General features: G+C 35.8%; 1 protein-coding gene across 1 annotated transcript in view; it reads left to right on the forward strand.

Moving 5' to 3' along the window:
- The window catches only part of PIBF1 (progesterone immunomodulatory binding factor 1), a 203066-nt gene that overhangs the window by 122846 nt on the left and 67307 nt on the right, over positions 1 to 12913 (forward strand). Inside the window, exon 14 of the mRNA XM_054719848.1 lies at positions 11146 to 11248. Coding sequence (XP_054575823.1) covers positions 11146 to 11248 — 103 coding nt within the window. The remainder of the gene's footprint in view (positions 1 to 11145; positions 11249 to 12913) is intronic.

Consider the following 12913-nt stretch of genomic DNA (forward strand, 5'->3'; position numbering starts at 1 on the left):
GGTTCGCCGTTCGCCATCCAGCAATCAGAGCCTGCCTGCCCGGGGCGGGGAGAGACCAAGAGGTGGTCAGAGCACCTCAAAGTGACTGGTCAAGCGGTTGTTCTGGTCATTCTGCCATTATGGTCGCTGGGCTTTTATTGTATAGGATGAATTGATTTAAACCTTTAGAGACGTTACACACTAAGTAAGAAAAACAATCCATCTTAACATCAGTACTTTTGTAGAAACTTTGAAGGTGGTTCAGAGAATTAAATGTCTCTATGGCTAGCTAAAGTGATGTAAGATATAGACCATTTTATGAGAAGAGTTGCTTAGAATTTGTGTCTCTTGCTGGTTAAATTAAATACCTGAAAAATTTAGATCAAGTATAGATTACTAGCAAGTATCAATTAGTAGCTAGGCTGGTTCATTCTGTCTGGTAAAGATACAAGTATTTCTGAATTATGTATTATTTGAAAAGTGGGTTATAGTCCCATCACATTCCCTTTCTTTCCCAAGTCCCTCCAAAGATCACTAAAGATAACCTAGTATATTTTGTAATTTCCAGCATATCTCTCTTTTTTGAGCATTATGTTACCTAGGGAGAAATAAAAACGTAGCTTTGTGGACAAGTGATTTCTTTATCAGTGGTAAATGATCGCTAAAATACTAAATATTGAAATTTGAATGAAAAAGTCTGTTTTCATCTCTATTTTAGCATCTGAATCCTTCAAAAGAATCTTGTCACAGAAAAAAGAAAATGTTGCTATTGTAAGCTTTCTTTCTTTAGCCCAAATACTGAGTTCCTCCAAAATTGAAAGCAAGTATTGCTTATTTTCTTAAAAATTTCCAAAACAGATATTAACTTCTTAAAATTTAGAGTGAAGATTTAAGGAACCACAACTGATTCATATTCCAATAATCTTAACTGTCCAAATATTTCTAAAGATTTTATCACTGAGCTATCTATGTGCCTTGAACAAGTGCCTAATGTGCATGCTATTAATATCTCCTACCAGCTGGTGCCAGACATTCTTCTAATGGTGAACCAGAGGGTTATTTTGAGGAAGTGCTTCTCAGGTCATCTAAACTGAGTGAAGGAAAAGTAAGTCTAGATATGCAATGAGGACATTTATGCATTCCTTTGCCCATTCATTCAACAACTTTTACTGAGTGCCTACTGTATGCACAAAATTGACCAATGGCACAGAAGATCGCTGTTTAGGGTCTGGTGCATTTTTAATTTTGCAAAGTCTGTATTTGATTTCTTAATGGATATTTGTGAAGAAGTCAATAGCTTTGTGCTCTGTTTAAATTAAGGTAAAAACAATACAGCTTTTGAGAAAATCTATATTTTTCACATTTGGCATTAAAGCAATAGAAACTTGAGGTATATTATAAAGCAGCTTAGTTAGAACAGCAAATGAAATATTTGCATAATAAGGTTTTTATTATACCTCAGTTTATACCAAAATATATTAAAATTTCAAAAGAACTTATTTCCTGACTAGTACACAATATATTCTATTCATACTAAATTGGATTTACAATCGCATATATTCAACAACCAATTTAGGTATTTTAGTATCACACCTAATTGGAGGGGATTACTTATTATAAAAATAATACATGTTTATTTTAGAAAATTAGGAAAATCCTGGTAATTCTACTGTCTAAAGATATTATTCAAAAATGTATACAGATACATATTTTTTCTTACATACAATGTATAATTTTATTTTTTTTTCTTTTAATTCTACCTTGAATATTTTCTTATGTCATTGAATAGTCTTTAAAAAGATAAATTTTATTGGTTATCCAAAACTTTAATTTTTAGGCCTTCTGTATTTGAGTGCCATGTGCTGTTAATAAATTGGATAGCCATTGAAATTTTTCATTAGTTGCCTGTTGCTACCCAAGCTATATTATGAAATTAAAATGAGAAAATTGATGCAAAGTTCACAGAGTGCCTGGCATAGAGTTCAGTAAATGTTAGTTTGTTATGCCAATTAATGTTTCTTAAAGTAAATTGCATAGTTGATTTTTGAGCCAGTCTTCAAAAGCGTTAAGTAGGCACAATTTGAGTTTTTATTTATAACAATTTTGTTTTAAAATGTTAATGAGACTTCTTGAAATAATTAGTAGAGACATACCCTGGACATGAAACTAGTTTTGAAATTCACTTTCTTTGCTGTCAGTTTCTTTTTTTTTTTTTTTCTTGTTTAAAGTATTACAAATAGTAGTACATATGTCTCCTTTTCTTCCCATTTACCTTCCACAGGCCTCCCCTACTCCCCAGCACATGCCCTCACCCCACCCCCCATTTCTTGCGTCCATTGGTTATGCAGGCATACAAGTGCTTCGGTTGATCTCTTACCTCCCCCCACCCCCCAACTTAAGACATACTGTAATGCCAATCTCCAATAAGAAGTGGCAAATTTCGCTTTTCAAAATTCGTTTGCAAAATAACTACCCAAAATGTCTGTTAAGCACATCATAATTAGTAAATAAGGTTAATCGCATTTTGAAGTTTCACTAGAGATTGAACAATAAATATTATGTTAAACTCTTCTGAACAAGGCTGTGGAAAGTTAAAAGAGCTTATACAATTACAGAAGATTAAAATAAAATGGGCACTTCTTGACTTGACTAAACTTGAAAATCTGAAGTAATGTTTTTGTTTCGGTCATGATTACTTTGAAAATAGCAAACAAGATTTTCTGGTTACATGTTTTGGTTATGCTCTTTAACCTGGGTAACACCCAGGCACTAACATGGTCTTAGTATGTGCTTCTCTATTTGTTTTCGCAGCTCTGAATGTGGAGACTTCTCTTTAGGTTTTTAAACCTTTCAAATATCAAGATTAATGCATACTGTAGCCCTTTTATTTACGTTTCTATCTAATTTTATAAAGAGCTTTCAGTTGAAATTTTCACAGTTGCCTGAGCTTCCCAACACAGGAAAAAATAAAGCCGGGGACACTTTTATTTCCTCTGGGAAACTTTTATTTCCTCTAGCAAACTTTGTGCATAACAAAAGTTTGTTTTCTTCACCTTTGTTCTCATATGTATGAATTTTCATTTTTATCTTTAGGGAAAGCTGCACTTATTTCATATGAGTTGGTTTTAGGGCTAATCCTTTAAAAAGTTGATGCTAGTCTATTCATGATCAACTTGAAAGTTCAAACCTACAGAAGAAACTAGGGAAAGTCTCATATAACATAGATAATCAGCATGTGACCTCCTGGTTCATAGGTTGGTGCTCAACCACTGAACCACACCAGCCAGACAGATGCACCTTTTTTATGAATCCTTTATCCATGCCATGCTTATAGGGATAGAACTCTGACCTGCTAAAACTGAAAAAGGTTTAAAAGCCAAGTGTTCTTTCAGACCACATAACTAATTAGCAAGCGTATAAATAAATATACTTGTTTATTTGGAGTTTTGATAATAGTAAGAACCATAGAAGGACTCGGGACAGACCATCAGTCCTCCCTTGTGCTTTGGCATCTTAGATATAAATAGAGGTCTGCCATGTTCACATTGGCTGGACTAATTTTTATGAAATTATATGTAACTAGAGGCCCAGTGCATGAAGATTCATGCACTAGGGGGCGTCCCTCAGCCCAACCACCCTCTCACAATCCTGGACCCCTCGGGTAGGGTCCCTAGACCTGGCCTGAGATCAGGGCCTATCGGGTCTTTCCTTCCCCGGTCTGCAGGAAGCTGGCCCCACCCCCGCTGCTGCCACTGCTTGCCATCTGTGCAGCACTGCCTCCCCTCCCCTGCCACCGGTGGCCTCCCTCTGCAGGCGACAGGCTGGGGTGCAATGGGTTGGCTGGCCTGGGCCTCCCTCTTTCTTTGCTGGGGGGTGGGGCCAGCCATGCAAGGGGCTGTCTGCCTACCTGATTGCCCCTAACCACTCGCCTACCTGCCTGATCACCCCTAACCACTGGTCTGCCTACCTGATCACCCCTATCCACTCTGCCTGCCTGCCTGATTGCCCCTAACAGCTTGCTTGGGGGCGGGGCCAGCCCAGTGAGGGTCTGTCTGCCTACCTGATCACTCCTACCACTGGTCTGCCTACCTGATCTTCCCTAACCACTTGCCTGCCTACCTCATCACCCCTAACCACTGGTCTGCCTACCTGATCACCCCTAACCCCTCTGCCTGCCTGATTGCCCCTAACCGCTTGCTTGGCAGCTCTGGTTGTCCCAGGAGCCAACCGCCAGTTGCCTGCCATCCGTCGCAGGCTCCCCGCTGGTGCCCAAGGCCTTGGGCTTGGCCGCACCCCAGCGTCCCGGTGATGGAGCTCCTGGTGCCCAAGGCCAGAAAAGCCTTCTGCAGAGGCTTTTCCGGCCTTGGGCTCAGCCGCACCCCAGCATCCCGGCTACAGATCGCAGGAGCCGATCCGACCACCAGTTGCCTGCCATCTGTCGCAGGCTCCCCACTGGTGCCCAAGGCCGGAAAAGCCTCTGGCAGGATGGTTTCCTGGTGGGCGTGGCTGGTGGGCGTGGCTGGTGGGTGTAGCAAAGGTACGGTCAATTTGCATATTACTCTATTATTATGTAGGATAATTGGATGTACTGACTGTTATTGACAGATCCAAGAAAATAACTTATATGTTAAGAAGTGATGAGAGAGCTAAGAGTTAAGTCTTAGCAGAATAATTTTACCAGATAACTGGTGAACTTTTGGTTTCATATTTAAATACAAAACCATACTCTGTTTTACTAGATTCAGTTTATGTGAATCTTAATCTTTACAGGTAAAAATCACATGGTAATTAACATAAGTGCAAAGAAGAATTGTGTGTTGTACCTACTTAATTGTCTCAGTAGATAGCCTGTAAAAGCAGTGATTTCTTGAGGAGTTCAATAGTTCTATACAAAAAGATAAGTAAATAACCTTTACTCATTTTCCCTGACTGTATCCATAGTTACTCATTATAAAGAGGAAAGGATTTGTTTTTATTGTATGTGAATTGTAGTTAAGGAGACGTAAACTCCAGTTGAGCAATTCTTCATTTGTCTTGCTTTGAATTTCAATTAAACTAAACTCCTCCTCCTTGCGTCCAACTTCTAATATCCAAGATTTCTAAACAGAATCCACCAAATCCCTCACCAGAACAATATGTCACATTTAAAGATTTTGAAGGTTGGAACATGGAAGAGGTAAATTGGTATCTGTGACATTTGCCTCCTTCCCTTATTAACTTTGGGTACTTATTACTAGTTCAATGCTTAGATGCTGAGCATTAGTTGTACTTTAATATTGACACTCTGTAACCTTGGTATATACTTTCTAGAAATATATTCATCTGAACAAAATTTATTTAAGACAAATTCAATTAGGAAAGATGTATTGAGTGTCCACTCTGTTCATTACATACTACAGGAGATAAGAGCCTTCTCTTCACATAAGTGGCATCTATTGGGGGACAAAAGATGAACACACATAAAAAAAATATCAAGAAACATCTAAAAATATGTCATTTAGTGCTACACTATGTCAGAGATAAATAGAGATCAGTGGATGCTAGTCAGAAATTGAGGAAGTGGAACTTAAAGGGAGTCTTTAAGAAATTATGGGCTCTCAAGAAGTTGAATAACCTATTTTCTTTCAGACTGGAGGAACAGCAGAAGTATAGTGGAAGAAACATACAAAACATATTTGTGGGGCATTAAGTAAAGTAGACATTAGTGGAAAATAAGGTTGGCTCAGTTGAGATTATAGAAGGTCTAGATATTTTTAATTAATTTAGATGGAGAGTAGCATTAACCATGTAGGTAAGATTTGAAGTGGGTGGGGAAAGGATATAAACATCAACTCATTAAATAAGAATTACAAATATTTGACAAACATATATGAAGATGTTTAACCTCATGAATAAAGAACTTCCATAATATTCTATTGTTTATTTATAGGATTAAAGATTGATGATGTCCAGTGTTGGTTAGGGTATGAAGAAAACAGAGGTCTTATATAAAGTTCATTCATTCAATAGTTTATTACTGAACTATTGTACCAAGTATTATTCAAGGCATTTAGAATACATTAGAGAACAGAATAAGTAAAAATTACTGTACTTGGAGAATTTTATTCTAGTTCATGTGAATTTAAACTTGTACAATCTTTCCAGAGGAATGTTTGAAAAATTATAATGCACATGTGTTTTAACTCAGTCATAATGCTTTCTGAGGAAATCACAGTACAAGGAGTGGAAAGTTGTATGTACGCATTTACTTAGAACTTTCCATAGGCAAGCCACTGTTGTAAATGCTCTAATTTGTCTTTTCATTGATGAGTTCTTTATATTTTATGGGTACAAATCCTTTATTAAGATATATATTTTGAAATTTTTTCTCCCATTCTATGGGTAGTCTTTTCACTTTCTTGATGGTGTCTTTTGAAGCACAAAACTTTAATGTTGATGCAATCCAGTGTATCTAATTTTTCTTTTATTGCTTGTGCTTTTAGTGCCATATCTGAGAATCCTCTGCCAAATGCAAGTTAATGAGGATTTATTTCTCTGTTTTAGCTCTTATATTTAGGTCTTTGATTTACTTTTGAGTTAATTTTTTTATATCGTGTGAGATAAGGGCTTTGTACTACTTTTAATGTAGCTACTAGAAAATTTTTGTGTTATATGTGTGGCTTACATTATATTTCTATTGGACAAAATTGGCCTAAACCAGTGATCTCCAAACTTTTTTATGTGAATCCCTATTGGAGAAAAAAATTGAGCATGCACCCACCAATAAATATATATTTATAAATTATTTAATATAATTATTAACATATACTTAACATATTGTGTACATTATAATATGAAACCTACACAGAAAATTAAAACTTAGAGATACATAATAGTAAAGTAAATGTAAATAATATTTTCCACACTTCAATGGGTTATTTCTCACATAACTACTTTTGGAGACCACTGGTCTAGATTATAACCTTAAACTTATCTAGCTGCTTCAATTCTTCTTCCTTCTCTATGCCATCATCCATAATATTGATAAAGGACTCTCTCAAGTGCAGAGATGATCATATCATGCCTAACCAACTGAAGGATAAAATTTAAACTCGGCTTGTCATTCAAGGCCATTCATCATATATCCCTCACTACGTGCCATATGTTTTATCCATCACTACTATACTGCTTACAGTTTTCTCCAGCATATAATTCTTTACTTATGCTTTTCCCTCTACCCAGGATGCTATTTCTCTGTTTCTTCACCAGATTGATGAGCATTGGTATTTATTTCTGTGTGCCCTTTCAAACCATTTAGCACACTACAATAATTTTTTTTATTTGCCCCCCTTCCTCAATAGAATGTTAGATCCTCCAGATCGAAATTGTGTATTCTTAGTACTTGTATAGATTATAGACTTTTAATAAATGTTTGTAAAAGGAAGTGTTTGTGAAAATCTTATTAAATTAATGACTATGTTTCTTCTAATTCAACCTGCCTTTCTGCAGTCATTGATATTCATGATCAAGAAAAAAATTGCTAATTTTTATCATTTTTGTTTAATTGTAAGTATTACAATGATCAAAAATTATACTTCTTGTTTTTCCTGGGTGTTCTATGTGCGTAAATATATAATTTTTAAAGAAAAATTTTCACAATATTAATTTTATTCTTGTTATTGTTTTCTTTTTCTTTCTTTTTTTCTTTTCTTTTTTGTCCCCCATCAAGCATTATGGGCTAAATGGGTCATTTAGAGCAACCTGAAACCTGAATATCACTTCTGATATTTCTATAAGATGTGTTTTGCTAGTCTTACAACTGACTTGGAAGTGAATTTTTAAAACATGATCAATGGATCATTTGTAGACCAATTGTACCAATGTCTTTCACATTATAACCATTATGCATCATAAATAACATCAACATTCATAACAATAGGCACAGTCAACAGTCATTCCCATCAACACCAGCTCCTAGAAAGTTTTTCTCAATAAAATAGTACTATAAGCTAGTAATCAGAACACTGTGGAACACATATATAAGCCATTTTTAAAATCATCAGCTATCTTTCTGCTATTTACAGTTAATTTTTTCTCATTCAGAATCTCCAACCAAAATCAGGGAAATTCTTAGTGGAAGGAGGTAGCCCTGATGTAAGAATTTAAGTACCAACATACCAAGAATTTCTTGAATTCAGTGGTTTATGTCACATGATATTTTGCATTGATAAGTGGTACCACACCATATTTGCATAAGAACATTATGCAGTTTCCAAACAAAACAAAAAGCACCCAAGCCCTATGAGCTGCTTAATATTTTTAAACTTGATGCCTCCAAGTTATTGAAGAAGTTCAAAATGTTGGTAATGAATGACCTTTTCATCTCATTATTTTCTTGCATCCCCTTTTCTTCCATTTCATCTGTAAGAGCATTTGACTATGTTTGTTTTTTTGTACCGAACATTACAAAAATATGGTCTAGCCCTAGCCAGTTTTGCTCAGTGAATAGAGCATTGGCCACAGACTGAAGGGCCCTGGGTTCAATTCCGATCAAAGGCATGTACCTCAGTTGTAGGCTCGATCCCCGGCCCAGGGAGGCAACCAATTGATGTGTCTCTCTCACATCGATGTTTCTCTCTTTATGTCTCTCTCCCTCCTTTCCACTCTCTCTAAAAATCAATGGAAAAATATCCTTGGGTGAGGATTAACGAAAATATATATATATGGTCTATACCTTCAAGATAACTTCATTGAGAAATTACTATGTACAAAAAGACCCTAATGCTGAGTTTTGTGGGAGACAAAGATGAAACGACATTCCTAACACTTGTGAAGGATGAGAGTTAATAAAAATATGAATAAGATACTGTCAAGGTTTTAAATTAGCCAAAAAACCCCACAAAGCTTATGATAGAAAATACAGATATTTGCAAACATTAATCTAATCAACAGATTTAAAATGTTGATGTGATATAAAATTAGTATTAAGACTAATTTTGCTTGTAGAGATCTTATTGTAGATCAAATTTTAGAGAAATCGGTATATTTTTTGTTGGTGGTGGTAATGTTGTTAATCCTCACCCAAGGTTATTTTCCATTGACTTTTAGAGAGAGTGGAAGGGAGGAGAGAGACAAAGAGAGAGAAACATTGATGTGAGAAAGACACATTGATTGGTTGCCTCCCGCACTTGCCCCTACCTGGGGCCGGGGAGCAAGCCTGCAACTGAGGTACATCCTGTTGACCAGAATTGCACCCAAGACCTTTCAGTCAGCAGGCCGACACTCTAACCACTGAGCCAAACCAGTGAGGACAGAACTTGGTATATTTTAGATTGGGGGATAGAAAGTGGGGTATCTAAAAACTGTAAATACCTTAAAAATCTGTAAAGGAAGAAAGTAGATTAGTGGTTTCCTAGGTCTGGGCAGGGAGGATGGGGAGTGATGCTAATGGGTACAAATTTTCTTAGGGGCTAATAAAAATGTTCTAAAGTTAGGTTATAGTGATAGTTGAACAATTCTAAATATACTGAATACCATTGAACTTTAAGTGGTTTGACTTCTTGGTATATAAATTACATATCAATAAAACTTTATATCAATAAAGCTATTTTTTATAAAAAATGATTTTTTAAAAAACAGGGACTATGTCTTTTTCATCTCTAAATTCAGCTAATTACTAAGGCAAAATCTTATGCCAGTTGAAAAGATAGAAACTTAGATGTGAGCATATCTAAATATGTACCTAATGTACTATATGAATTTTTACCAGACCTCATCTGTTTTATTTGGAAAAACAAGAACAAGTTCTTAGAAATAGGTGTGTAAGATGATACTTACCATTATTTTAGAGTTTTGTCTGCATTTCTTTATCTGATGTTAGAAAATATTAGACTGACATCTCAAAGGGAAGGTGGGGATAGGGGTGGGAGGTGGGGAGGGATTAACCAAAGAATTTATAAGCATACTAGAGGCCCGATGCACAAAATTTGTGCAAGAGTAGGCCTTCCTTCCCCCAGCTGCTGGCACCAGCTTCCCTCTAGCACCCAGGAGCTAGGCTTCCCTCCGGCCGCCAGCACCCAGGACCCGGGCTTCCCTCGCAGCCCCGGCTTCATCCGGAAGTTCATCCGGAAGGACATCCGGTCTAATTAGCATATTATGCTTTTATTATTATAGATATGCATAACTCCACGGGCACAGACTATAGTGTGGTGAAGGCCTGGGGAGGGAGCAGGGATAAGTGGAGAGGATCAATGGGGCGGGGGGGAGGAGGTATCTGTAATACTTTCAACAATAAAGATAATTTTTTAAAAATACAGTGGAATTGTTTTTGTTCTATAGTTTTATTTAGAAAGAAAATGTTTTATTTCTTATCATGGTAAAACATCCTGTCTTCTTGGATCCCAAGAGGTTTTGCATTAGTAGGTCAACTCAGAAAATGAATATGTGATAAATATGAAATTTTTAAGTGTTTGGAACTACAGAGAGGGTCTTTGGAGCAACATGTCTTCTCAACATAATTAGTTATTCTTAAAAGAATTATGCCACTTTTTCTCCCCAGTAGTTAGGAGAAAGGATTTATAACTGAACTTTTTTAAAAAGTATGTCTTAAAAAGTGGAATTGGAACATTTCACATGTAATGTGATTTTAAATTCTAAAGGTAACCTAACTTTAAAGGTTACACTCAGTACAATAGACATTTTTCACTTTTTACACATCTTTTCCATCTCTACTTTCAATAGAAAATCTATTTAGTTGTGTTTTGTATTATAAAATGCATCATGTTGTCTGAGGTAAACACTGACTTTTTTCAAAGTGCAAGCTTATTGTTTCAACTAATTGCCTAATTTGTTTGTAAATGGAGAATTTTTATAAAAATGGAGAAAAGCTGTAAATTGCTATCTTGTGGTCTTTTCAAGTAAGCATCATGTACAAGGGTACAATCCATCTCTGTTCTAATCAATATGTCAAAGTTATGTTATTAAGGAGAGTTTGATGTTACTTTCAAAATTCTGCATTGGAATATTGGTCTTTACTGTTGACATCTGAAAATATTTGACTGCATATTTTTTCTGTTAATATTTTAGCATTATTAGGAAATGGTAAGTCAGTTTTCAAGCACACACTTTGTGAATATTTTAGATAGCATTCCCTTTTCTAAGCATTTTTTTTTTATTTCATTTGCCTAGTGTCCACTTGGCAAGAAGGGTACTTCAGTTAGAAAAACAAAACTCGTTGGTTTTAAAAGACCTGGAACATCAAAAGGACCAAGTAACACAGCTTTCACAAGAGGTAAGTAACTTAAAAGAAACACATATGTAAAGAATCACAGTGTTCATTTTAAGTCCTTGTTATTCCTTTGTGTATTTTCTGAGAAGTTTAAAAAAAAAAGTTGTCTAATAGTACAAAATGGTTTTGCAATTTATGAAACTAACTTTTAATGTTAAAGCCTTAGAAAACAACTTACAGTATATGGCAAAATTAAGATCAAAAGAGAGATTAAATGCCCAGACTAAGTATAAATGCAGGCTAGACAGACAGAGCTCTGATTTCTGGGAATATCAACTGGCAAAACAAGTTTGACAAATTTTAGTGGCATTTAAAGTTTTTAACTAAAGCCTCATTTTTAAAATAGATTTGCTTTTTTGATTCTTTAATTGATTAAAAAAATCACTTATGTAAAAAAACATACTTAAATTGGTATAACCTTAAGTTCTCACATTCTTTGGTATATGATAGTTCCCAAATTATTTATTTTTAAAATCAGATTTTTTTATTTTCCTTAGCCTTATATTGTATCATTTAAAGAATATATAGTTGAACCTTGAGCAGCGCAGAGGTTAGGGGCACAGACACACGCACCCTCCCCCCACCCCAGTTGAAAATCCTCGTGTAACTTTTGACTCCCCTAAAACTTTTCTATAGATAGTTGTCCCTAGGTAGCTGCTGGGGATTGGTCCAGCATACACACACAAACACACAACACACACACACACACACGCACACGCACACGCAGATACCAAAATCCCTGGGTGCTCAAGCCCCCTATATGGAATGACGTAGAACAGTGCATATAGTTGCCCCTTGGAACCGCAGATTCCCAATCTGGAATGTGAAACCCAGGGAAACGGAGGGCTGACTGTATATTTATTGAAAAAAATCCTCATATAAGTGAACCGACACATCAAACCCGTGTTGTTCAAGGGTCATATATATGTTTTACATACTATTTTCAATCCTCTTGTTACTTAACTCAACATCTAATTACATTTTTCTGTACTTTTGAAATTCAAATAATAAAACAAAGCTATAGAAGCCACTTCACTAGTGTTCCTTTTAAAGTCGTATATTAAAAAGTATTAATACAAAGCACAGCTGGCGTGGCTCAGTGGTTGAGGGTCGACCTGTGAACCAGGAGGTCACATAATAGTGCAGTGCCTGACACATAGTTAATGCTCCCGGTGGAAGCAGTGCTGTGCTGGCAAATGTTAACAGCCAGCTCTCCAGAGAGAGGTGTGAGGGAGGGATGGCTCTGATTTGTAGCATTTGGTTATATCTGTGGTATAAATATTCTCACCATGACTAACTTCAAGCTGCCAACATGTTACTGAACATGGATGGAGTAGAGAAGAGATGCTCAGTAGCACACCATTACATAATACTTCCACCATGAAAATACAATGGACATATGTAAGTGCAAGAGCAGAGATAATAGTAAAGAATAGTAAAATAATTAAACATTGATGAGTTTTTAAGTATCTGTTTCTTTTTTAAATAAAATTTATTTTGTTTTAAGTCTAAATAAAGTTTTAACAATGGTGGCATTCAACAACCAGCTCACAAAATTTCTCAAAATTTACCAGTCAGCTCTTAAAAACTATAAGCCAGCTGCAGCACATTGCATAGTCAAAGCATGGAAGGCTATGTAAATAAATGACTAAAGTACTATATGAATCT

Source organism: Eptesicus fuscus, chromosome 8, assembly GCF_027574615.1.
Source record: "Eptesicus fuscus isolate TK198812 chromosome 8, DD_ASM_mEF_20220401, whole genome shotgun sequence".
In the NCBI taxonomy this organism is placed as follows: Eukaryota; Metazoa; Chordata; class Mammalia; order Chiroptera; family Vespertilionidae; genus Eptesicus; species Eptesicus fuscus.